Here is a 25,367-nt window from a genome sequence, read left to right on the forward strand (position 1 = left end):
AGATGTTGTTTAATTGCTGATATATTTATGATCCACGTCAAGTTTTCAGTTTTGGCGGCAGTTCCTGCTTGTCTAGAAGTCTTCTCATCAGGGCTCTATAAATAGAGTTAACTACGGCAGATATGTCATATTTAATGCAGCCGAAACGTGTATTACAATGCCGTTATGTGATGACTTTCAAAGAGAAAAGCAAGCACACTCAGAATAATGTTTAATTTGAATTTTTTTAAATGTTTTCGGATTTCACATCGCATAAACACCAAATCCCAGCGTGCATAGCGGAATATCAGTATGAGAAAAACGGCATCATCTGTCCTTTGACCCTCACATCGTACAAGGAAAAACTTCCAGAGAAAAACCCACAGTTAATATACACACATTCCTTCACATTTACATTTTAATTTACATTAAAGTATTTCGTGAGGCCTTCGAACATGTTTTTAAATATAACTACGGTTGTAGTTGAAGAGTTTGTAAATTAACATGAACCGAAGCTGTTGCCTTTTGCAATATACAGTACAGTCTATGGTTGCTACAGAGGATTGTGGGTAATGTAATGTCTTCGGCCATCCAAAACTCATAGAAAACGACTTGTTTCTCAGAATTGAAGGGGAAAACGTGACAAAAGCATTGTTCACACACTAAAACCTATCAATGTCGTTTAATTAACAAGGATAATCTGGTGTTTTTGAGTTGATGAGTAGTGGAGATATCACTTTCAAATCAATCGACAGTAAGGGGAATACTTACTTCCGGGTGTACAATTCTCCGTTATCCAATGGGAATGGGCGCTCACATTGCCTTTAACAGCCTCCGACACAAACGAATGCCGTGCTTCCATGCGCGTCAAATCCCGCCGCAGATGGGAATACATTGCAATCAGTTGAAAGCTATTTGCGTCTGTTTATGAAGCTGAAGGAGCCTAGGAGCGTCACAACTGCACGCCTCGGGACCCTGACCAAGCGTCGCTGCTGGACGTTTATGGAGTGAGAGTGTGTTGCCCTGGGACACAACGACATGCTGACTGCAGTGGGACTCGAAGTTGCTATCCTCTGATTCAAAGATCAGCGCACATCCCCCAGTTACCACACTCATCACATCAGCCCTCATCCCCTCAACACTTTTTTGTAATGTTGTGTTGCTACTTTGTCTGTTGTTAAAGAAATAGTGTGATGTTCAGGTGGATGCACACACACCAGTGTGTAGCCTCACGCAGGAGGAACTAACACTGCCATATGTTGCTCCAGAGGAACATTTCTCCCAGTCTGCAATGTTTCAGTTTGTTTGATAGTCACTTATCCTAAAAAAAGGACCCTTGCTCTAAAAAAACACACTGATCCAAATGTAGGCGCATGTCTAATAGTTCTCCAGAACACACGCCTCTGATTTACCTTCATATTCTCAGAGCAATGGGGATACCAGGCTTTGTGTATAATGAGCAGTCCCTGAATGGACAGGCTGTTAGCAGACCAGAACAGTCAGATCTGATTGAGCTGTTGGAGTTCTGCAGTTTTGTGGTCATTTTGGATATACTTAATGTTCTTGTTTGCTTGTTGAGCACCCCTGTGTTAGCTTTGATATCCCTGTGCTGTCCCCGGTATATGTAGTGTGTATAGCTTAACAGCCAGATAAACTCCCTCCGTACACCAAGACTCTGAAGACCTGCATCCTTTGCCCACAGGTTTATTGCTATAAGGATGGTGTGAAACAAAAATAAACAAGACAAAATATAATCAATTCTATGATAATTTTTACATGCACAAATATGCACAATGTATATATATCAACACAGCTTTAACATGAATTGAATTGCCTCGTTATATTTACTGTAAGCTTTTTAATGTATTTATTGTAATTCTAGAACTTAAACAGTTATAAATGGCATCATATTTTAAACATCTAATCAACCATTTGTACATGTATTCATTTAACTCTCCTTGCATTAACCTTGTACAATATTGAGACAACTCGGAAGATCTCCAGCATTAAACACCACAGAATACAATATTTTCAAAAAATAATCATCTGTAATTGTTAATAACTTAAACATAAACAATAGGTACATACGATGCGATCAAAGGCATGAAGACGTATGCAGATGTAGCTGGATTTCTTTACAAACAATAACACATTGCTCACAGAGCCATGCTTTGCCTATCTCCTCTCTAATGATCACCTGACACACCCATCTGATGATGTCATCCTGATTCTTAAACCTCCTGTTACATTCAGCAGGGTTGCCAACTTTGGGTACCTGGCTGGCAGGCCCAGACTGGCCATCGGGAGGACCGGGAGGTTTCCCGATGGCCTGGCCTTCTAAGTGGCCTGCTGGCCTGAGGATTTAGTTTTTTTATGTATGCATTTGCATTTAACTCCAACATTTAAAATATCTTACCGGCATGCCCCCGGAGCCCCCTAGAGGATTTGAGGTCCACCCCCACTTAAAATATGTTCACATGGATAGATTCCTAAATAGATTTTCACATTTTTTAAATAGTAACCCATGTCCATATGTTTATTCTGGGGTAGTAGATTTAAACTATAGGGCTATCACTATGGGCAGCAACACTGTAAATATTGACAAATAAATCCAGCAAAATGGCACAAAAGAAAACTGGTAGTGGCCTGGCTGGGTGTGTAATTCCCGGCCTGACTTATTGTCCCAGTCCGGCCCTGCACAGGAAATATTGGTGAGTATTTTTTCCAGAGTAATTACTATTTTGCTCTGAAATAGTGATATTTAATCATTTTGGAGTGTATTTATTACTCATAGCTTCTAGAGTGCGATCAAAAATGCAGAGTCAGTTCTATTGGAGTTAAACCATGACCACGCTGTAACGGAGGTGATCTCTGGGGCCATAGATCTCGGTCTCCGTTACGGATTATATAGCTTCATTATTGGCGAAGTATATTCATTTGTTCCACGCTAAAACATTGCACAGGAAGCATGTGAATCTATGTCATTTATGCATATATTTGTCACGATCTGTCTATGTTTTAGTTTGTCTGTCTCTGTTTCCTGTTTTAGTTTGAAAAGTGTTCCCCCTCCCGTCTTGTCTGTTGCTGGTGATTGCGTTCACCTGGTGCCCTGTGTTTCTCCTCCCTCCTCACCTGTGTCTTGTTGGTTTGATTAGTCCTGTGTGTATTTAGGTTCTGTTTTCCTGTTAGTGTGTGTGTGAGATCCTGGTGGCTGGTGACTGTGTTCACGTGAGACAGTCATATTGAGGCTGTGTATCCTGTACCACAAAGAGGAATAAATGCCCACACCGGGTTGTATTTGAACTCTCTGCCTCTGCCTCCTTGCTTGGTCGGGCCGCTCAATGGTCAGCTTCACACACGCCCACTCATGTTCCTTAAGCACTTTGGTTTATTGACCTTTTTTATTGTAAAGAGCATTATGGTTCATTTATTCTATTCTGAGTAAAATGACCTTCTATTGGGAGTAAAATGACCTTCTAGTTGGAGTGAAATGACGTTCGATTGGGAGTAAAATGACCTTCTATTATGAGTAAAATGGCAGTAGAGTTGTTTTTAATATACACTACATAGAGTAAATAACCATTAAGCAGAGTCAAATCTAAGCACATAATAGAGTAAAATGAACTCTAAAAATACAACTCTGAACAAAGAGTACATTTTACTCTATATAGGTTGGGACCAAATGTTATATTTTTAGAGTCAAATTTTCTTCAATTTGAGTCAATTTTACTCAGAGAAATTTACTGTGTGCTGGCTGGAGTGAGATTTTGATATCATGGGTTTAATTACACATATGCGCACTAAATGACTGCTATCGTGTCAGTAGCGGGACCTTAGCATATATATATAGGATATATATACAATATATACAAATACACAATATTGAACACAGACTATAAAGGGCACACAGTTTCATTCACTAATGAAAGTCAAACACATGTTTGTTTCCACTGTTTTATTGTGTGTTTTAGGTAAGCTTCCACTCTACATATGTGTCAGATTTGCCCCAGTTTGCGACTCTTACAACCTCAGATCCAGTGCCTGGATACGGGTTCCAGGTTCCTGCTGTGCGGACTGAGGCTGGAAAAAGGAGTCTTTCTTATTATGGTCCTTGGTCTTGGAATGACCTTCAATCAAGCCTCAAACTGAGGGCACTTGTCTCTATATCATGTTTTAAATTGAAGTTGTCTGAAGTCCTCACCACCAGCTGCTCTTGCAGTAACAAGTAGTGTACTTTTTTTATTGTCCTAATGTGCACAATGTAGTGACTGCTTTTTCGTCTTTTGTTTTCTTAGTTATGTTCTCTGTATTTTATATGTTTGTGTTATGTGTTATGTGTAACGTTGCTGCCTTCTTGGCCAGGTCAGCATTGAAAATGAGATTTTATCTCAATGTTTTTATCTGGTTAAATAAAGGTTATATAATATATATATAAAATAATTGACTTATCGTTCGATAAATAAAAATGAACTCGATAAATTGCCATTTACATGAGGATGTGACTAGCAGTTATAGTTATATTATATATTATCATTATGTCAGTGGTCTAAAATGGTCATACAACGGTGCCGACAATATTATCGTTTATCGCAATAATTTCCGGGAAAATGTATCCAACAAAATTAATTATCGTGAGAGGCCTATACATGAAACACACACACACAAACAAATCTACAGACTTACTCCAAACTGCCAAATATATTAATTAACACACTCTCACTCTGATATACTCTTTGACTCTATTTTGGCCTAGTAGAACCAGGGCCGTATCCAGGATTTCCTAAATACCGAGGTCCAAACATGCTAGGGGGGTTCGGGGGTATACTCCCCCGAGATTTCCGGGATTTTCATGATCTAGTTAGGTGCTTTTTAAGTCCTGTGGGGGGTCACAAATTGGATAATATATTGATTTCAAACCATGTCAGTGGGCTGCAGCATCAATTATCTTTGAAAGTGTAATGCATAAGAATCAGTTGATTGTTACTATGAATGATCTGGACGTGCAGAAGAGGCTAAAATGATCACAACACATTGTCAACATTCATTTTCCATGTCTCTCTCCTTTCCATAACCTGCCCCCTCTCTTCCATCTTCTTTAGTCTCTCGGTCTTCTTCCTGTTCATTACTCTCTCTGTCCTCTACTCTTTCTCTTTGTTCAATCTCTCCCTCGTTGTTCACTTTTTGCTCCTCCTCACTTGTCGCTCCTGCCAGTGAATTAAAAGCAATTCAGCAATTTAGTTCATTTCACTTGTTTGTTTGCATTATTTTTTTATATAAATCTGTTTTGTTTGATTCTCAAAGAGAACAAAGATGTAAGCAAATTGTGTTTTATACAATTGTATGTTATTATGACATCATAACTGCAATAGATGTATGTGGTTTTAAAATTATGCCTATTGTCTATATTGTAAATGAAGACTAAGTTATAGATAAATAGATAGATAGATAGATAGATAAATAGATAGATAGATAGATAGATATAGATAGATAGATAGATAGATAGGATGGATAGATAGATCGATGAATAGATAGATAGATTGATAGCTCGATAGCACTAGATGGATAGATGGATAGATGGATAGATAGATAGCATAGATAGCTCGCTGGGATTCGCTGGATACGACTAGCTGGCTCGATGGGTCTCGCTAGCTCTCGCTACGCTCGCACTGGCTGCTGCTCGCTGTCTCGCTCCTCGCTCGCTAGCTGCTGGCTCGCTCGCTAGCTCGCTGGCTCGCTGGCTCGCTCGCTCGCTCGCTCGCTGCTCGCTGGCTCGCTGGCTCGCTGGATCGCTGGCTCGCTGGCTCGCTGGCTCGCTGGCTCGCTGGATCGCTGGCTCGGCTCGCTCGCTGGCTCGCCTCGCTGGCTCGCTGCTCGCTCGCTGCTCGCTCGCTCCGCTGGCTGGCTCGCTCGCTCGTCGCTCGCTCGCTTCGCTCGCTCGCTGGCTGGCTCGCTCGCTCGCTCGCTCGCTCGCTCGCTGGCTCGCTGGCTCGCTCGCTCGCTTCGCTGGCTGGCTCTGGCTGGCTGGCTGGCTGCTTGCTGGCTGGCTGGCTGGCTGGCTGGCTGGCTGGCTGGCTGCTGGCGGCTGGCTGCTGGCTGGCTCTCTCGCTCGCTCGCTCTCTGGCCTGGCTGGCCTGGCTGGCTCGCTCGCTGGCTGGCTGGCTGTCGCTCGCTCGCTCGCCATCGCTGCTCGCCTCGCTCGCTCGCTCTCGCTCGCTCGCTCGCTCGCTCTCGCTCGCTCTCGCTCGCTGGGGCTGGCTGCTGGCTCGCTCCTCAGCTCGCTGGCTGGCCGCTCGAGCTCGCTGGCTGGCTCTGCTCGCATCTCGCTGCTATCTGCTCGCTCGCGCCTCGCTGGCTGGCTGGCTCGCTGGCTCGCTGGCTCGCTGCTCCCTCCCTCCTCGCTCGCTCGCTCGCTTGGCTGGCTCGCTGGCTCTCGCTCCCTGGCTCGCTGCTCGCTCGCTCGCTCGCTCGCTCGCTGGCTGGCTGGCTGGCTCCGCTCGCTTGCTCGCTCACTCGCTCGCTCGCTCGCTCGCTCGCTCGCTCGCTGGCTTCCCTCCCTCTCGCTGCTCGCTGGCTGGCTCGCTGCTCGCTGCTGCTCGCTCGCTCCTCGCTCGCTCGCTCGCTCGCTCGCTCTCGCTCGCTGGCTCGCTGGCTCGCTGGCTCGCTGGCTCGCTGGCTCGCTCGCTGCTGCTCTGGCTGGCTGGCTCGCCGCTTGCTCGCTGTCGCGCTCGCTGGCTCGCTGGCTCGCTGGTCGCTGGCTCGCTGTCTCGCTGGCTCGCTGGCTCGCTGGCTCGCTTCGCTCGCTCGCTCTCTCGCTCGCTGGCTGGCTCGCTGGCTCGCTGGCTCGCTCGCTCGCTCGCGCTCGCGGCTCGCTGGCTGGCTGGCTCGCTCGCTCGCTCGCTCGCTCGCTGCTCGTCGCTCCTCGCTGGTCTCGCTCGCTGGCTGGCTGGCTGGCTCGCTCGCTCGCTCGCTGGCTCGCTGGCTCGCTCTCTCGCTCGCTGGCTCGCTGGCTCGCTCGCTCGCTCGCTCGCTCGCTCGCTGCTCGCTGGCTCGCTCGCTCGCTCGCTGGCTGGCTGGCTGGCTGGCTGTGGCTGGCTGGCTTGCTGGCTGGCTGGCTGGCTGCTGGCTGGCTGGCTGGCTGGCTGGCTGGCTGGCTGCTGGATGGCTGGCTGGCTGGCTGGCTGGCTGTGCTGCGCTCGCTCGCTCTCTCGCTCGCTCGCTCCTCGCTCGCTCGCTCGCTCGCTCGCTCGCTCGCTCGCTCGCTCGCTCGCTCTCGCTCGGCTGGCTGGCTGGCTGGCTGTCTGATGCTCCCTCGCTGGCTCTCGCTCGCATCTCTCGCTCGCTCGCTCGCTGCTCGCTCGCTCGCTCCTCGCTCGCTCGCTCGCTCTCGCTCGCTCGCTCGCTCTCGCTCGCTCGCTCGCTCGCTCTCGCTGGCTGGCTGGCTCGCTAGCTCGCTAGCTAGATAGATGGATGGCTGGCACTGGCGCTAGATAGATAGATAGATAGATGGATAGATAGATAGGTAGATGGGGTTATTAAGCCTACATTCTTTTGTGTGACTGTACCTGCAGTTCCTCCCTGACTTCCATCACTTTCTCTCTCTCTCTTTCTCTCTGCCTGTCCTGTCTCTTCCTTACCAAAGCTGAGCTTCAACTGACGTAGTCTTTTCATTATATCTGAGTCAGTGTAAAAAGAAAACAATACAATGTTATATCTTCAATGTTTTACTCAAATTGAAATGAAAGAAAAGCATTACAACGTTTGTTAAAAGGTAATCCTTCTGACATTGGATGAATGTAATTAACTTTAGCTCTAGCTAGTTTATTCACGCAATTTAAACCAAAGTATAGCCTATAGCTGCAATATAAGTTAGTGTGCATGTTGTCGGACGTCTATGGGCTCAGAACAGTCTCATAATACACACATGCACACAGAAGGATTCACACTTGTATTTCCGGATCCACACTTGTGTTTTTCAATGCACACACTAAATGTGTTCCGTTTCATATACATGTAAATAAAATCCAAATACAGAAAAAAGTTTTACATATGTATTTTTGATCCTCACATATTTGTTTTCCGTTTAAATCCCCTGAACCTACAAACACAAACCGCTTTCTGTGCACGGATCGCTGTGCATTCGTGTGTGGGTTTTTTGAGACACCCCTGACGGTGACCCAATTCGTACTTGTAATTTTTTCTATCTATAGCCAATCAGATATCTCCTCAATTCTAAGCCAATCACATGAGCGCGCCCCCACGAGGGTAGATTTCTTGCGTTCATGACGTAGCGCTTCATGTACGCATTTTGCGCTGTCCGGAGCTGACAGGTCCATGGAGCCTGCAGGCGCTAATCTCAGGACACTTCCACTATCAGTACATTCCCACTTTCCGAGCAGGAAATGCACGCAAATACAAGCCTTTATATTATTAAGGTACAGCGCCACTTTCCGAACCATTAATGAAGGCTTGTGTACACAAAAACGGCAGGCAAAACCGTTTTAAATGTGTGTTTCCTGTATGGCGAATACAGCTGCTTTATTTATGTCTGTATGAAGTTGTTGTGAGTGTGGAGGGAGCAGCTACAGGTTAGCTTAGCCTGATCGATCAGTGCACTACGAAGCCAGTGCTAGACAGTGAACTGTCAACGGGGGGAGCCCCCGCCGGTCATTATCGGCCGATATTCACTCTTAATAGTTTGATCGGTGCTCTCTATAAAGGCCGATCAGGAGAGCTGGATCTGATCGATGTGGATACGCGAGTGAAGTTTTAGCGAGCTGCATGAGAAACTGACGGGCTGTCAGGAGAGAGGGAGGGAGAGAGGAAAAGAGGGGATCCGTTACTCCCGTGTTATTAGCCATATCCGGTCATAGTCGGAAACTCTGCTACACAATTCTTCTTCTTCTTCTTCTTATTATTGAAACATGACCGGTAAGTTTCAAATTTGTCCGGTAAAATAAATTCTGTCCGCGGAAACCCTGCTCCGGACAGCGCAAAATGCTTATATGAAGTGTCATGAACGTAAGAAATCATACCCTCGTGGGGGCGCGCTCATGTGATTGGCTTATACTGGAGGAGACATCTGATTGGCTATAGATGAAAGAAATTACAAGTACGAATTGGGTCACCGTCAGGGGAGTCTCAAAAAACCCACACACGAATGCACAGCGATCCATGCACAGAAAGCGGTTTGTGTTTGCAGGTGCAGGGGATTTAAACGGAAAACAAATATGTGAGGATCAAAAATACATATGTAAAACTTTTTTCTGTATTTGGATTTTATTTACATGTACATGAAACGGAACACATTTGTGTGTGCATTGAAAAACACAAGTGTGGATCCGGAAATACAAGTGTGAATCCTTTTGCGGATCATGAAATACAAGTGTGAATCCTTCTGTGTGCATGTGTGTATTATGAGACTGTTCTGAGCCCATAGACGTCCACTGACTAACGTAGAGCGTTCACACAGGATCTGCTGGTCATATGATGTCCTGATGAACAGAAACACAAGCAGCCCGCTGGACTCAGATCTCTAGATACCTCATCACTCCTCCGCTGCTCCGATACAAGTCCGGGCTGCGGTGGTTTGTTGATATATGTCGTCTTCTTCTGTTTGCTTTAATCGAGGCTACGTAGTTATGCAGCGCCCCCATCGTCAGTAAATGGAAGTACTACAAATAATGCTGTCAACTCAACATTGTAAATAACCAGCCAAAAACGATCGCCGGTTCATCTTGTTTTTGGCGTGAGAATAGTTTGGGCAGCGTGAGAGCGTGAGATTGAGAGTGAAAGTGTGTGTCCCACGCCAGATGCATGAGAGTTAGCAACCCTGCATTCAGGGTCAAATTGACCCGTTTGAAAATCTACGAAAAATACTTTCAAGTATTTTTTTTGTGTGAAACTTCTTCTACTTACCTTAATTAGTGCAATATACAAGTCAAATGAAAATGGTTCATGTCATGCATTTGGAACCCCCCCCCTACATGTCTATATCACAGAGATGGTATTCGGGTCTGACCCGGCAGTGAAAGTGGAGGCTAAAAGGGGTCAGAAATGTACACACACACACGCACGCACGCACGCACGCACGCACGCACGCACGCACACACACACACACACACACACACACACACACACACACACACACACACACACACACACACACACACACACACACACACACACACACACACACACACACACACACACACACGTTCTTAATTGCTGTTACAATAAAATACTTTCAATACAAATCCTTATGACTCATTTGGCTTGATTCTAAGTGAACGGGTCAAGACCCTGAACAGAAGAGGTGTCTCGTTTCTATTTATCAACATCAACCAATTGGAAAAAAAGTTGGAACATTTTAAAAGTAATTTAAAAATGTTTATGTTATGCAAAACTAATGTATTTTAGATCAAGGTTTTTCCAATGTAAAAAAGAAAATAGAAAAATGTGTTTGAATGTATATGTTTTGTGAAAAACAGGTGACTTATTCTAATGGAACCATGATCTGTGAGAGGTGAATAACACAATTGCACTAAATATTGATTTCATTGATAGTAATAAAAGGTACAAACTATGTACAAAGAAAAAATCTGGATTTTGGGGCTTCTGACCATTTTTGGATAATTAAACATGCACTGGGTCAAATTCACCCACGAATATTATTGCTGTTACAAAAACGAATATAGCAGGAGGGACCACGACCAGGCACAATAGGCACACAAAAAATAGCCCAGAAAATGCAAACAATACTAAATGTAGCTGTAACAGAACAATCCCTCAATCCGAGAACACAAATCCAGTTTTTCAAGGACAACATTAAATCATTTCTGTGCACATTTATTAATTTGAGAGCATTATTTTTTTTTTGTGTACACAAATACGTTTTCCACAGCAGCATTATGCAGGATAATCCACAGATCTGAAGCTAACATTAGCTAACACTATTGCTACGGAAAGTAAAACAATGACAGTGAGCTCTGTAGATTAATCTCACTAAAAGGCTAGATGGCTTTAGATGGGGGTATTTGGGTGAACTTACAATGCAATACACTTTCAAATCGGATAAGGAATGTGATATAAAAATAATATAAACATTTGAAGTTCACACTGGATGGCAGATACCTGATATGAGACTGTTGAAAGTCTACATCTGTTTGCTCGGTACCATTATTAGTTTTCTTCTTTCTTTTCTCCAGCCATGTCACATGTAAGCGTTCCCAGCAGCTGTCACTCCCCCCCCGCCCGGCCCCTTCCTCAGCACCGCAGTGATGACCCCCTCAGGGAGAGCCTTGATCATGTTCCAGGCCTCGAAGCGGGTCATGTCCTGCAGACTGACCCCCTGCACCTGCAGCAGCTCGTCCCCCCGCTGCAGCCCGCTCTGCTCCGCGGCCCCCCCTGAACACCGGAGGAAACAAAGAGTCACAATGTAATCAGGACTGGAACCTGGCTTCCACCACCAAAAACACAGACCGAAAAACTTATTATTTTCAGTATGACTGTTTCCAGAAGTGTGTTTTTTTCCCCACACACCTCGCCACATAAATGAAAAACCCTGACTTTGTTGAGTAGTGTGATACTGATTATTTCACAGTTCTCTCAGATATGAACTGTCAGACCATTTAAAGGTCTCCTATTATACTATTTTTAGGTATATATTATTGGTAAAAAAACATGTCTATGAAGTGTTTTGCTCAAAAAACCAAACAGATCACCCACTCTAGCCTCATACCCCTCTATTTCAGCCCTGTTAGAGAACTGCTGATTCGGGGTCCGTAGCTTTAAAAAAAAAGAAAAAGAGGTGGGGGAGATGCAGGAGAACCGCTGCCGTGATTAGAAGCCATATTGTGTTCCAAACCTCATCAAGGATTTTTCTGAAACAGTATGGAGCTCAAACTCTTTCTCTCTCTCAGGTTTACCACAAGGTGAGTTCCTTTTATTTCCTGCTTCTTTACACATGCTCTCTCCAGTACAGGTTAGCTCTGAGTGTTAGCGATGCTTGCTAATGTAAACAAAGACCATATTACTTCCAAAACACATCACGCATTGTTTCTGATAGCAACGTTTCTGATAGGGCCGTGGGTGTAAAGCCAACTCACATTTCTGATATTACGTCATATCGGACGCAAATCTGGATCAGCTCCGTTGTAGCCCCGTTTTTAAAGATTTGGGTACGGAGGAAAAGAGAGAGGGTTTTGTTTTCTGATGCTGCGTGAGTTCCCTGACACATATTTATGTTTAAAAGACGTCAAAAAGTGCATTTGCCAACTCGCCAGGGATGCAGCCTCAGTCCACTTTTATTTACAATCTTCCTTGAACTGTTGGCTGCAATGATTAGAGAGGATTCAAGAATAAAAGGAGTTGCTGGAGGTGGCAGGGAGCATAAGCTTTTTCTTTACGCGGATGACATTTTATTACTGAGTCAGGATCCGACAAACTCCATCAAAGCATTCTTAGAAGTTATGGAAGTATATTCTAAAGTGTCTGGTTACTGTATTCATTGGCACAAATTGGCCATGCCAGTTTCTCAAACCTGCTCTCAGAATCTCCACCTTCGATTTGAAATGGTTTCCAAATGGCATGAAGTATCTAGGGATAGAACTCAATTCGGATATAAGAGTAACTATGAATACTAATATGGAAAAACTACTGAACAAATGTAAAGTTCATTTGGACAAATGGAGTAAGTTACGCATGACGCTGTGGGGGAAGGTGAACACGATTAAGATGATAGTTGCCCCGCAGATAAATTACATAACTGGAATGATACCTGTATGCATTCCACAACAATTACTACTTATATATAACAACATGGTAAAGCATTTTCTCTGGGATGGGAGAAAACCTAGAATTAATAAGGACAAATTATGTCAACCAAAAAATAGAGGAGGATTATCATTGCCCAATATAAAGTATTATAGTATTTATTTTGAAATGTCAAAGCTCGTGAAACATTGGAAGGGTTTAAATACTGATCTGGACTGGGTCCTGATTGAGCAGGAACTAACCTCCCCTTTTAAACCTATTGAAGCTCAGGTGACAACCAACAAGGAAGATAATAACGTGATGAATCCTATTCTGGTACACTCAAAAGCAGTTTGGTGAGAAGTACATAAAAAATGTAAAATGTCCCACAATACTGAAAGATATGCACCCTTATGGCACAATCCTAAGATACAAATTGATAATCAACCCATTTACTGGGCACAGTGGCTTAAACAAGGTATCAGGATATTGGATGATTTATTTGAAGCAAACATTTTTATTTCTTATGACAGACTGAAGGAAAAGTTTAATTTGGAGGAACGAGGCCACTTTTGGAAATATTTACAGATTAGACATTGTATGGGGGGGAGGAGTTTCATTAATAGGGATGAGAATACAATAGAGTGTTACCTACAACTGCCAACAATGCTCCAAAGAGCATCTAGGAGGTACGGGATGTGTCCCTGGATAAATGACAATGGCTGTGGTAATCTCAAACGTGTATGGGAAAAGGACCTGTCACTTACAATTGACGAAAAAACATGGGAGGAAATTATATCTAACTCTGAAAAATACATAAGGGAAGGTAGAGGCAAATTCAGTATAAAATAATTCAAAGATATTATTATACTCCGTCAAGACTACACAGAATGGGCCTGATTAAGGATGATTTCTGTTGGAAATGTGGGGAAGAACGTGGCACGTATATGCATGCATTTTGGGAATGTTCGAAGGTTTGTCCCTTGTGGAGGAGTGTTCTGGACTCTATGGGAAAATGGTTGAAATGTGATATTCCCACTTCGCCAAGACTGTGTCTCCTTGGAGACAGGACGGTGACCCCGCATCTGAATAAATGTGCATTTAGAGTGTGAAAGACTGGCCTAATAACGTGTGCGCGCATCATTTGAAGATGTTGGAAGGATCCCCAAACTCCTACACTGAATATGTGGAGGGTTCAAATGATGGAGACTGCTGCATGTGAAAAGATGCTGGGGAGGTTGAATGTTGAAAGTGGCATGGCTAATGAACAATGGGATAGTTTCAGTAGATACATGTCTGGGGAAGGTGGAACCGTGTGAAGACACTAATAAGTGGATGTGGGACACTCACAATATCATGCACTAATGTGCGCTGCTATGACTGGATGTTTTACTTTGATGTATGGATACTTGTCAATGTCTGCTTTTACCTGCCTGTTTTTATTTTTATTATTTCTTTGGTACTGTTTGTTTTTTCTCTGAGTCTGTATATGATGTTGGATGTTTGTGCTTAAAATCCAATACAATTTTGAATTACAAAAAAAAAAAGTGCATGATCGGAGACCTTTAAAATAAGAACCCATTTTTAAACCCCAGATGTTTTCTTCTGAGTGAATGTGAAGTGGTTTCATTGTTACTATAATATTATAATGTCAGCATTATATTGTGTACCTGCAAAGATCCTGTTGATGACTAAAGGTCTGTCTCCATGGATGGAGCCCCTGCCCCCCTCCAGAGTGAAGTCCACTCCTGCAGCTCCTTTCTGCAGCTCCACCGTCAGCGGAGCGGATTGGAGGACCACTGCAACACACACACACACACACACACCACACACCACACACAACCCCATCAACAACAAGGACAGACGTAGCCTGCATACCTTCATTCCACAGCTGAAAACATCAAAGTTAAACGGAGAGTTTGGATGTTTGGGGCTAGAGTTGTGTGAGTAAAATAAATACAGTAGTAGCCTGGCTAAGTTGGCACATTCAATGCGTATTCAAGTGATATAAAGCCGTATATAAAAGAGTAATCCTTTTAGTGTACTCTTGATTTACAATATTTCCCCTGCCCCACCTTCTCAGACAGCCCTTTACAATGACGCCATTATGTATGCCCTCTTCAAATACACCAACATACATTAACAAAAACGATTATTTAGCTTTGCAGTAGTTCAGATTTACCGAATAAACCAGCTGATCAGGGTGGCAGACCCCTCCCCTGATCTGTGATGTCAAATCTCTCATGATCCCAGCTGCTGTCTTTGGTCAGAAAGGCTTTTTGATAGTGAGGTAAAGCAGTGAAAATATATCTCAAAATAGAGATTTCACCTAAACAGATTTTGTAAGGGTTCTAAAATACAGTACAGTATCGACCTCCATTGTGTAAATGGGGATTATATAATAAAAGTAATAATAATAAAGCTGTATTTTGGATAGCACTTTGGATGCAGCTCAAAGTGCTATAACAATAGTACACACAACACAATTAAACCGAAACAAGAAATTCAATTCAGGTCAAACTTGAAAACATTTGAACACACATGCAGCAAATGAACATGATATGTGTGATATCATGGAGTACAAGGAGGTCAAATAGGCTAGAGAATAAAGGCTAACCTAAAAAAGTATTGTTTTCAACTGTCGTTTAAAAATGTCCACTGAGTTTGCTTCCCTGAAATGTCTTGGTTGGAAGCGTAGTGGAAAAAGCTGCTTCACCCATTTGATTGGAGGAGATAGGTATATATAAAAAGCCTGCTGCTTGGGACATAAAGGACAGAGAATCAGTGAGAGGAGAGGGACCAGACCATTAGCTCATTTGTAAACCAGTAAAAGGATTTTGAAATATACAGGGAACCAATGCAGTGTAGCTAAAACAGGAGTAATGTGCTCTCTTTTTTGATATAGCACTTTACTTACTTTAAGCTCGGCTCTCTGTATAAGCACCCTTTAATATATGAAGAGGTGTAATTGATCTCATAGGCCACTACATATTGTGAAGATGCTTTTTCAGCAGAGCCTTGGAGAGGCTCACTCTCTGAGAGCTGTAGGACTCACCTGCAGGGTGGAGGTCTTCCGTCCTGCAGCCGTCCCCCTCGGCCCCCCCCTCCTCCGCCCTCTTGCAGACCACCACCACAGCCAGCTGCAGATTGCGGGCCTGCCGCAGAGCGCTGGTGGCATCAGTGTGTGTGACACCGCGCAGTGTGTGTCCGTTTATGGACAGCACCTCGTCTCCTCTCTGGATGGTTCCCTCCTGAGCCGCCAGGCCACTGGGGAACACTTTGTGGACCTGGACAGAACACACTCAGTCTCACACACACTCGATGATCACAGAGTGTGTGCACGGTCTGTACAGTGGCAGACAGTTCAACCAAATCCCTTGATGCACATCTCAGAATTAAGTCTTGTGACAGAACAAATATTTCCACTGACCTGCAGGAAGAACTACGTTCAGATTCTTTGCTCGAATTCTACTACATATCTACATGAACAGTTTATACAATACATTCTATAATTATAATTAACGTTTCTATAGTCCCTCTCATTATACTCAGATTCTGTTTATGCGCATTTTGTTGGGATTGGTACAATCTTTAACGATGTTTTAACATTATTATTTGATATTCTCTGATGTAGCAATAATTCAAATGATGTGTTAGTAAAATGTTGTATTATTTTGATAAAAGGTTAGGAGCACCTCTGTATTTTTAATACATCTATCTGCTTGCATAAACAGCAAAGCTGATAAACCCTTTTGTGAGGACCCAAAACTCCTTAAATGTGCATTTTACCAAGAGTACAAGCAATATGGCACCACTAGTACAAACATTAGGAATAAGAAGGCACTCAAAACCCACTTAGTATTTGATGTTGGATTGTGGTGCCATCTACTGGCCATTACAGGAAACACTATCATATTAAGTAGAGTCAGGAATGATGCTCTCCTCAACTCTCAGCCAGCTATTCACAGTCAGTCTGACCTGTGTGTGTGTGTGTGTGTGTGTGTGTGTGTGTGTGTGTGTGTGTGTGTGTGTGTGTGTGTGTGTGTGTGTGTGTGTGTGTGTGTGTGTGTGTGTGTGTGTGTGTGTGTGTGTGTGTGTGTGTGTGTAGTGCTGCTTACTGTCAGAGCCTTGCTCTCCAGGTCGGACCCCCCTGCGATGCTGAAGCCCAGCCCGGCCCCCTCCTCTTTATGCAGAATCACCACATGGATGTCCACCAGTTGCTGTGGAGACAGACAGTTCATTTGTTCTCTTTATTATTGCTCACAATAAACATCATCACTGTTTGCATCAACATGACCACAGTGATATTTGCTGTGAGTGTTTCCTCACTCCTACATCTAAAAGGTAAAGGGAGCAGTGAGCGTTCAGAGAGTATTATGGGACATTCTGCATGTGGTTAGAACATCAGTGGAATCAGTGGTATTTACACAGTAGATGTAGAGCACATCATGACCCCTAGATATGGCCACACACACACACACAAACACACACACACACACACACACACAAACACCCACCCCCCCCCCCCCCACACACACACACACACACACACACACACACCCAACAGCAGGGAGCACAGAATGACATTTTGTTGGTGATTCGGACACCTAACTTTAATAATGACAGAAAAGTCAAACATACCTTTTGGGTTTTTTATTCCATATTCCATCTGCACCTTTATTTCATGTGTGCTGAAGTGTATATATAACAAAGATGGTCCAGTTCTCATGACACTCGGATCATTATTTCCACTGTTTTCAGTTAAGAAAAGGTTCCAAATATTGATTAAAAAATGTTTTCATTGTTTTACCTTCAGCGTGTCTTGGTCCAGAGCTTTGACTTCCTGGATCATCCTCTGTATTTCCTGTGAGGGGATGGCTGAGATGACAGAGTGAGCAGAGGAGCCTGCTGCCTCGTCATGGTGCCCCCCCTCCCCTCGCTCAATGGTACACTCCCTCAGTGTGGCCAAGCTGTGTTTAAAATGAAGACACACACACTGTTACACACTTCTGAGCACTGCACGCCTGCACGTACCTCATACATTCCACCCCTGACAGCTCTGTGAGTTCTGTTAATTAAAGCGTGCCACTGCTTCTCTGGTGAAACAGGAAGTTGTTATTTTTTTCAACAAAATGAACCACTTCCTTATGAATATAAAACAGGCACAGTATGCATTTTGGGGCGAGTCTCTGTTTGAGTAATACAGTCTATGGTCATTATAAACTGCGAGTGTGTGTGTGTGTGTGTGTGTGTGTGTGTGTGTGTGTGTGTGTGTGTGTGTGTGTGTGTGTGTGTGTGTGTGTGTGTGTGTGTGTGTGTGTGTGTGTGTGTGTGTGTGTGTGTGTTACTGCACCTGACAGAGAAGCCTCTCTCGCTGCTGTCCTGCTCTCTCTCCTCAGAGTCGCTCTCCACAGAGGGCAGCAGGTCGCTGTGAGAGCGCATCACCGCCTGGGAAACCTGGAACAACCAACATATTCAAATAGAATTAGATACAAAACATAAGCATTTCTGGTTTCAATTCAATTATTGAAATATAGAAAAAATCTAAATATATTAATTAATTCATAACTATATGTACCACAGGCAATAAGACTGTTAAACACCTGAACTTTGAAACAACATCCACAACATTCATCTTGCTGCTATTTCGAAATTATTTATCTAATATATAATATTCCAATAACTTGCATATAGACTCTTATTGCACTATTTTCACTTTTTTTAAAAACTATTTTCATTTTTCATTATGGGGGGGGGGGGTTGAGAATACTCCCTCTGGAAGGAACACAGGGATTTTAGCCTTTGCAGACCATTTACATGCACAAAAACCTATAAAACACACTACAGGAAAGGAAAACCCCAAAACACAATAAGTGAATATAAACATTGGACCTTCAAATAATAATCATTGACATAAAGTCCATAACCATGGTTCTTCCCTGACAGATTACCTGGTTACTGAAGGCGAGGATCTTCTCTAAACTCCCCTCCTCCAGGCCTCTCTGATGGTGGCTGCCTGCGGGGGGGGCAGCACTCAGGGTGGGGCTCAGGGGCTTCCCTTGGTTCTCTGCTCCATCTCCCTCTTCTTGAAGGCTCTCTCCCCCCTCTTGAGATATCATGGATGTGGCAGGGGGAGAGACTGTGTTCTGATTGGAGCTGGTGAGATCCTCTTCTAGCTCAGCTTCCTGTTTGGCAGGAAGTGGAGCTGATGGAGGATCACCATGTGTCCCTGAGTGCAGATCAGTGCTGTCACACAGTGGCAGATCTGCGGGGGGTTGGATAGAGAGGGGGTCATCCCCAGCGGCTGTTTGACTGCATGCTTCAAAAGTGGAGGAGGGGATAGCAGAAGGTGTAGCAAAGACAGGGGGGTTCTCTGGCTCGCTGTCACACGGAGAGGTGATTTCCTGGATCTCTTCTTGGATTTCATTTTGGCCCCTCCCACTGTCCCCATGTGAGGCAGGGCGACTCCTGCTCTCCTCCAGAGGTAGAGAGGTGGAGATGGAGGTGGAGGTGGCCGAGGGTCTCCTGTTCCCCCCCTTCTCTGAAACCTCCGCACTGGAAAAAGTCTCAAAGGAGTGGATCTTCTGTTTGATTGACAGGTTGGCTGAAGATGAGGCGGATCTGCCCCCGTAGGTCCTGGTGAAGCCCCCCACTGACCTCAGCTCTGCGGGTTTGTCCTGCTTCTTCTGGCCCTGCTCATTCCGGATTTTCCTCAGACTCTGGCGGAACCAGGCAGGCTTGGGGGCCACCGGGGGGGCCGTCTTTTCTCCTGGAGGAGTCTCACATGTGTTCTCAGGAGTCATATCTGAGGGAGGATCTGAGGTGACATCCGAGTGTGTGCCATTAACCTCAGGTGTGTTCTCCTGGTCGCTCATGGTGGTGGGGTGTGTTCTGTCTGCAGCGGCGGGGTGGTGGTGGAGCACCTCTTCAGGGAGGCGGTCTGCGAGGCGAACCCAGGGGTCCTCAATGCGTGCCTGGGTGTGTTGGTCAATGTGAGGCTGTCTCCTCAGAGCTCCTCTCTTTGACTGTGAGCAGAGCACAGCGTCTGACGGACACAAAGCAGAGGAACGTAGAACAATCTGGTGCTTCTTGTTTTCAAACATGTCACAAACTCATGAGAAGACTTTTTTTTCTGTTAACATCCCAATTATTTGATTGATGATTATCCAGGCTTCTGCCAGTATTTGTAGGATTATCATGGAGGTCCCCATAAAAGTGTTTTTTCATTCATTCAAATAAATGTATATCAAACTGACCATATCCAACTAAAAAACTCAATTTCAATCAAATTGGTTATGATGAAAATGTAACAAAACTAGACTACAGCTATTCTATGTGAAGCTAAACTCTTACTCCATTAAAGTGGAGCTTTGAGAAAAATGCTGATATGCATATTATCACAATGACATTCAAGACAACCTGAAACCTTGGTGTAACTGAAGCAGCTCAACAGTGCTTCAGAAGTTAGAGCCCATTGCACACATCCTGATAGAATTGTATTGACGGACACATACTGTAGAAACCCTGTCTTAAACAGGAAATGGAACTTTAGTAACTGAAATACTGATCCCACAGCAGCAGGGTCAGCATGCTGTATCAACCAACCGCCTGATTCATCAGCTACCTGAGGTTGCATTCAGGTGCCTAAAGTATATAATGGTATGGTGTGTTACCTGTGTGTAGTCTGTTGCTGGTGCAGGCTGCAGTCCCCTCTGAGTGTTCTCTTAGTCGTTCTCCTTCCTGCTACACAAACAGGAAGTATTGTGTCACACAGTTTCTCTCATATCAACCACAAAGAGGTGCAATAATGCTTCCGCTCTGACACTCATCCACATCACTGCTGCTGCTCTCCCTCTGCGCCATTCAGTAACAGGCCCAGAACCTGAACAAGCATGATGCTAACAGGCAGCAGCTTCATTGGTGCCCTCGTCCAATTAGATTGGGGGTACTGGTGGAAGGTTGTCATAGTCCACTCATGGACTTTTTCTCTAGTCCTCGTACTAAATTCCATTCAGCTCACTGAATTTTAGGAGAAAAATGGAACCTATGTAGGCAGATTACATTAAGGTGAAGCCAAAATACATGTATATATTTGATATTTATTGTATTTTATTTATCTTCAATTTGAATTAATTGATCATTTAAATGAATGTGAGTGAAACGCTCCAATAAACACTGTGGAGTCCCAAAGGAGTAGAGGTAAAGCAGTAAAACTGAGAACGTCTTGTAATATTCCATTTGACACATCAAAAAAAAAAAGTGTTAAAGTTGCATACAAGCACATGACATGCACTGCCTTCATGCTGACATGCACACGAATAGTGAAATGTATAAAAACATGTATACCAGGCAACACAGAGACACAAGATGGGTGTTGCAAGCACCATGTTATGCATTTGTACTTCTTCATTCATTGAAATGGTTTGCTAATGTTCAGGTTCATATCAGTATGTAGTGTCTCTACTGGGACATGTCTCCATGCTTTCATGTTCAAAAAGCTCTTTCTTTTGACCTCTAATCACCCTCGGTCTGACCGCTTAGAGATGTCCCGACCCTTAGTCTATCATGTACAATGTGTTGGAGAGCTAGCCAATAGAAGCGCGAGTGTTACGTAGCGATGTCACTATGTCACTACGGAAGTAAACAAAGGATTCTAACAATGTCTTACCAATCATACAAAAGTGCAGCAGTACACTGAGCTGGGATTAAAGCAAGTGTCCCGTTGTCTGTAATGTAGACTAGTATAGGCTGACTGTTAAATCATAACTAGGTGTTCAGCATGCTTTCACCAGCACAACACTGAAGCCACATCCCTTCACATCCCTTCACATACGTTCCTTAAGAGTAACCTCAGGATCTTTCTCAGTGCCTTGTACACACTGCTGAAGAACTGCAGGCAGTGAGAGGAGAGGACAGAGTTACATGTTAGTCATGGTTAGTCTATTGAAGAAAACATGCATATTACAAGAGATGGTCAGCTAATTCAGAAAGAAGCAGTCCCCTCGCTGTTCCTCAAATCAGCATCCATATATGGGCACTGAATTAGAAAATGTTTGATAAACCTAATTAGCTACTGTATCGGAGCAACATCCAACAGACTGGTTTATGTATGCCAAGTAGGATGTGAGATGGATACCATGTGCCCATCCCACTTCCTGGTTGGCATCCTAATCCTGATTGGAGCAGCACATGGTCTCTCCAATCAGGATTAGGATGCCAATGCAATTCGAGGGACCAGACATATGGAAAGTGAGAGAAGGGGGATGGTACGTTTGTAATGAATGTTTTGACACATGTTGGCACAGAAATGGCAGACAGTGTTAAAACATAACAGTTCTGCTATCGGACACAACTGACAGATACTGACAAAGTTCTGGTTCCAGGTCATGTTTGGGTATTGTTTAAGAAAACCTAATGCTCGCTTTTAGTTAAGTTCCATTTCCCTAACCAGAGGTGAGAAAAGTACTCAGATCTTGTACGTAAGTAAAAGTAGAAGTACCAGAGTGTAGGAATACTCTGTTACAAGTACACTTCCTGCATTCAAAATGTTAATCAAGTAAAAGTACAAAAGTATTAGCATCAAAAATCTAGTGAAAGTAGCGACAGTAAAAGTAGTGATTATGCAGATTGGTCCATTTCAGAATAATATATATGATATGTTTTATAATGATTGATCATGAAAGTGTTCTCAAAGCTGGTAAAGGTGCAGCTAGTTTGAATGACTTTGTATACTGCAGGGCAGCTTGTGGATTTACTCCAGGTGGAACTAAAGTCTGATTTAACACTTGATTATATTTCACATCATTCATCCACATCTGTGAAGTAACTAAAGGGATTAAATACATGTAGTGGAGTAGAAGTACACCATTTACCTCTGAACTGTAGTGGGGTAGAAGTACAAAGTAGCACATTTGGATACATTTTTATTTCCCTAACTTTGCTTAACGTGTTGCAACGATCACTGCACCAATAATGTAGCAATGCAGCAGCAAAGTTGGCTGTTATGTGGAAATAGTACATCAATTCAACAGAGGCCTTCACAGCTATCTTAATAAACCTGTTCCCAGTGTTCAGAGGCAGCATGCAGAGTGATGTACCTGACAGCTGTGTGAGGAGGACTCCAGCCCCCCCTCCCTGACTGGGGACCCTCCACTGGAGCCGCTGGAGTCTCCATTATAGCCCTCCTCACTGGTCACATCCTGAGGCCAGCAGTGCCGGTGAGGAGCAGCACGCACCCTGCAGGTGGACTACACACACACACACACACACACACACACACACACACACACACACACACACACACACACACACACACACACACACACACACACACACACACACACACACACACACACACACACACACACACACACACACACACACACACACACACACACACACACACACACACACACAGCTGTAATACATGTATAGAGTGGTCCTAAAACCCAGAAATGACATAGCATATTAGCATTTGCAGTTCCCTCGTCTTGAAGTCAACAGTTGTTTTGTTTGTTTTTGTTTGTGGTAAGCCTAAAATAAATTATGTGGTTAATCCAGGCTTAAGAACGTTTTTTACAATTCTCTGACATTAAATATGTGTGTCCAAAGCTTCTTTGTATCGTAAAAACAGCAGTTGCTAGGAAGTGACAAAATTAGACTTCTTAAATTCATCCCACCAAGCATTAGCATCCTTTAGCTTAGCATTCGTGATGAGTAGCCATGCGACTGTAATGCAGTTTATTATGTTAGCTTTTTAGTTCTGGACATTGCAATTACCTTTCAAAAATCACAAAGTGGTGTTAATATATTGAGGTTATCATAAACGTGTGTTTGCTACAGATCTTATTTTCTGCAATATTCCAAACCCAATGGAAAAATACCATAGCATTTTAGTTGTGGGAGCCCTTGCAATGCCAACTTCTGTGTCGGCCTACAAATATACATCTTTGCCGCACCAATCTAATAAAAGTGTGACACAAGAAGACAGTAGGTGTCTTAATTTTGTTAGATAATGTTTTGGGAGTTTTTTGTCTTTAAATTAGAGTACATTACTGTTGTAAATTCCCCTTGTTTTCCTTGATCTGCGTTATATAGTTCGTGTTTTTAGTCAGGCACATTTAGGGACAGCTAAAGTAGCGCAGCTACGGGTCCTCGAGCTATTTGCACATGTGCGTTCATGACAGGACATTATTGCGGTCGCATCGTCACATGCATAATTACCATCGTCACAGAGAGAATGCGTTCGTGAAGAATAAACCATTCATTCATTCTCTACTCTACGTTGTCATTATCATTATCATCATCCTCATCAAACCCATTCGACATCCTGTATGTGATTCCACATCAAACATGATGTATTCTGTGTTGATGATCAGAACCAAGCTAATATAAAGTCCAACGACTGTACTTCCTGTCTCCGTGTCAACTCTCTAACCGGAGTGCTGTTTTGGATAAAGCAGCTCCAGCACAAACATCACAACACACATAAGATTCCCCAATAATTACAGTAAAATTATTAAAAAGATTATATACATATGTAGTTTGGAGTCCCTGCTTTGTCTTTTGGGATGGAAGGATAGATGGATGGTTGGATGGATGAATGGATGGATGGATGGTTGGATGGATGAATGGATAGATGGATGGTTGGATAGATGGATGAATGGATAGATGGATGGTTGGATGGATGAATGGATAGATGAATGGTTGGATAGATGGATGAATGGATAGATGGATGGTTGGATGGTGTACCTTGTTGCTCCTGAGGGTCAGGTCCAGGGCGTGCTGATTGGACAGGTGTGCAGCAGCAGTGTTGTAGGGGACGTTGTAGTCTTCATCAGGATACACAGGCACTGACAGCCTGTTGTCAGACCACGTCTCTCTCATAGACTACACAACAGGGAGGGGACAGGGTCAGATGACCCACACTACTACAAAAGAGGCTGTATTTTGAACTTTCTCAACACAACCTGCTCATGTGTGCTTACCTTGGGTGTGTCCAGGCTGTGCACGCGGGCGGATGGGTGATGGTGTGTGTTGTGGAGGTGCTGTATAGTGAGGCATTGATTGTGGTGGGGGCTGCTGGTGTTGTCGCTGCAGGAGCGGGTCATGGTCTTCTGCGCCCGTCGAACTGTCAGCTGACTGAAAGTCTTCTCCAGACAGCGCTCACACCTCTGCCGACTGTGAGAGCAGGGCTCCAGTCTGCGCAGACCTGGGGCCAGCAACACAGGACAGAGGTTCACGGTGGATCTTTAACAATATGCAACTCTGTAATACAATTCAGAAGACCTAAAACAGAAAGATGTAACTGTGGAATGAATAATAATAAATATGTCACCATCAATACTCCACTGGCTCTTCTCCTTCCTCAGTTTGCTGTTTTCCACTGCCTGAGTGATAGCATCATTCAGCTGCTGCCCTGACACCTGGACCATACAGGGCAGAAGAAGAGATTGTCAAGGGGTTAATGAATGAGTCAGAATGGCAGCTCTTAAACAAGTTCAAGATAGTTTTCAAGGTAAAGAAAGGATATCATATAAGAGTTTTAAAATATCTTCATTATATTAGGTAAAAAGCCTTAACCCATACTCCAGACAAAGACTAATAGAGGATGACGGCAGAATAAAGTCGACACCAAG

The 25,367-nt window shown here is 43.9% G+C and overlaps 1 protein-coding gene across 3 annotated transcripts in view; it reads right to left on the minus strand.

Annotated features, from left to right (window-relative positions):
- Window positions 1-10,808: 10,808 nt before the first annotated feature.
- The window catches only part of il16 (interleukin 16), a 35,333-nt gene continuing 20,774 nt past the window's right edge, over window positions 10,809-25,367 (minus strand). The window contains exons 13-24 of one of the 3 annotated variants that reach the window (XM_034127363.1): window positions 25,067-25,154; window positions 24,717-24,940; window positions 24,481-24,618; window positions 22,827-22,976; window positions 20,403-20,469; window positions 18,681-19,774; window positions 18,083-18,186; window positions 17,540-17,699; window positions 16,848-16,949; window positions 15,785-16,016; window positions 14,400-14,528; window positions 10,809-11,382 (exon numbers count right to left, since the gene is read on the minus strand). In XM_034127363.1, the coding sequence (XP_033983254.1) occupies window positions 11,189-11,382; window positions 14,400-14,528; window positions 15,785-16,016; window positions 16,848-16,949; window positions 17,540-17,699; window positions 18,083-18,186; window positions 18,681-19,774; window positions 20,403-20,469; window positions 22,827-22,976; window positions 24,481-24,618; window positions 24,717-24,940; window positions 25,067-25,154 (2,682 nt within the window). In that variant the 3' untranslated portion in view covers window positions 10,809-11,188. Of the gene's footprint in view, window positions 11,383-14,399; window positions 14,529-15,784; window positions 16,017-16,847; window positions 16,950-17,539; window positions 17,700-18,082; window positions 18,187-18,680; window positions 19,775-20,402; window positions 20,473-22,826; window positions 22,977-24,480; window positions 24,619-24,716; window positions 24,941-25,066; window positions 25,155-25,367 lie in introns of all 3 variants that reach the window. The other 2 variants (XM_034127381.1, XM_034127372.1) reach the window with 2 other exon arrangements.

Source organism: Trematomus bernacchii, unplaced genomic scaffold, assembly GCF_902827165.1.
Source record: "Trematomus bernacchii unplaced genomic scaffold, fTreBer1.1, whole genome shotgun sequence".
NCBI lineage: Eukaryota > Metazoa > Chordata > Actinopteri > Perciformes > Nototheniidae > Trematomus > Trematomus bernacchii.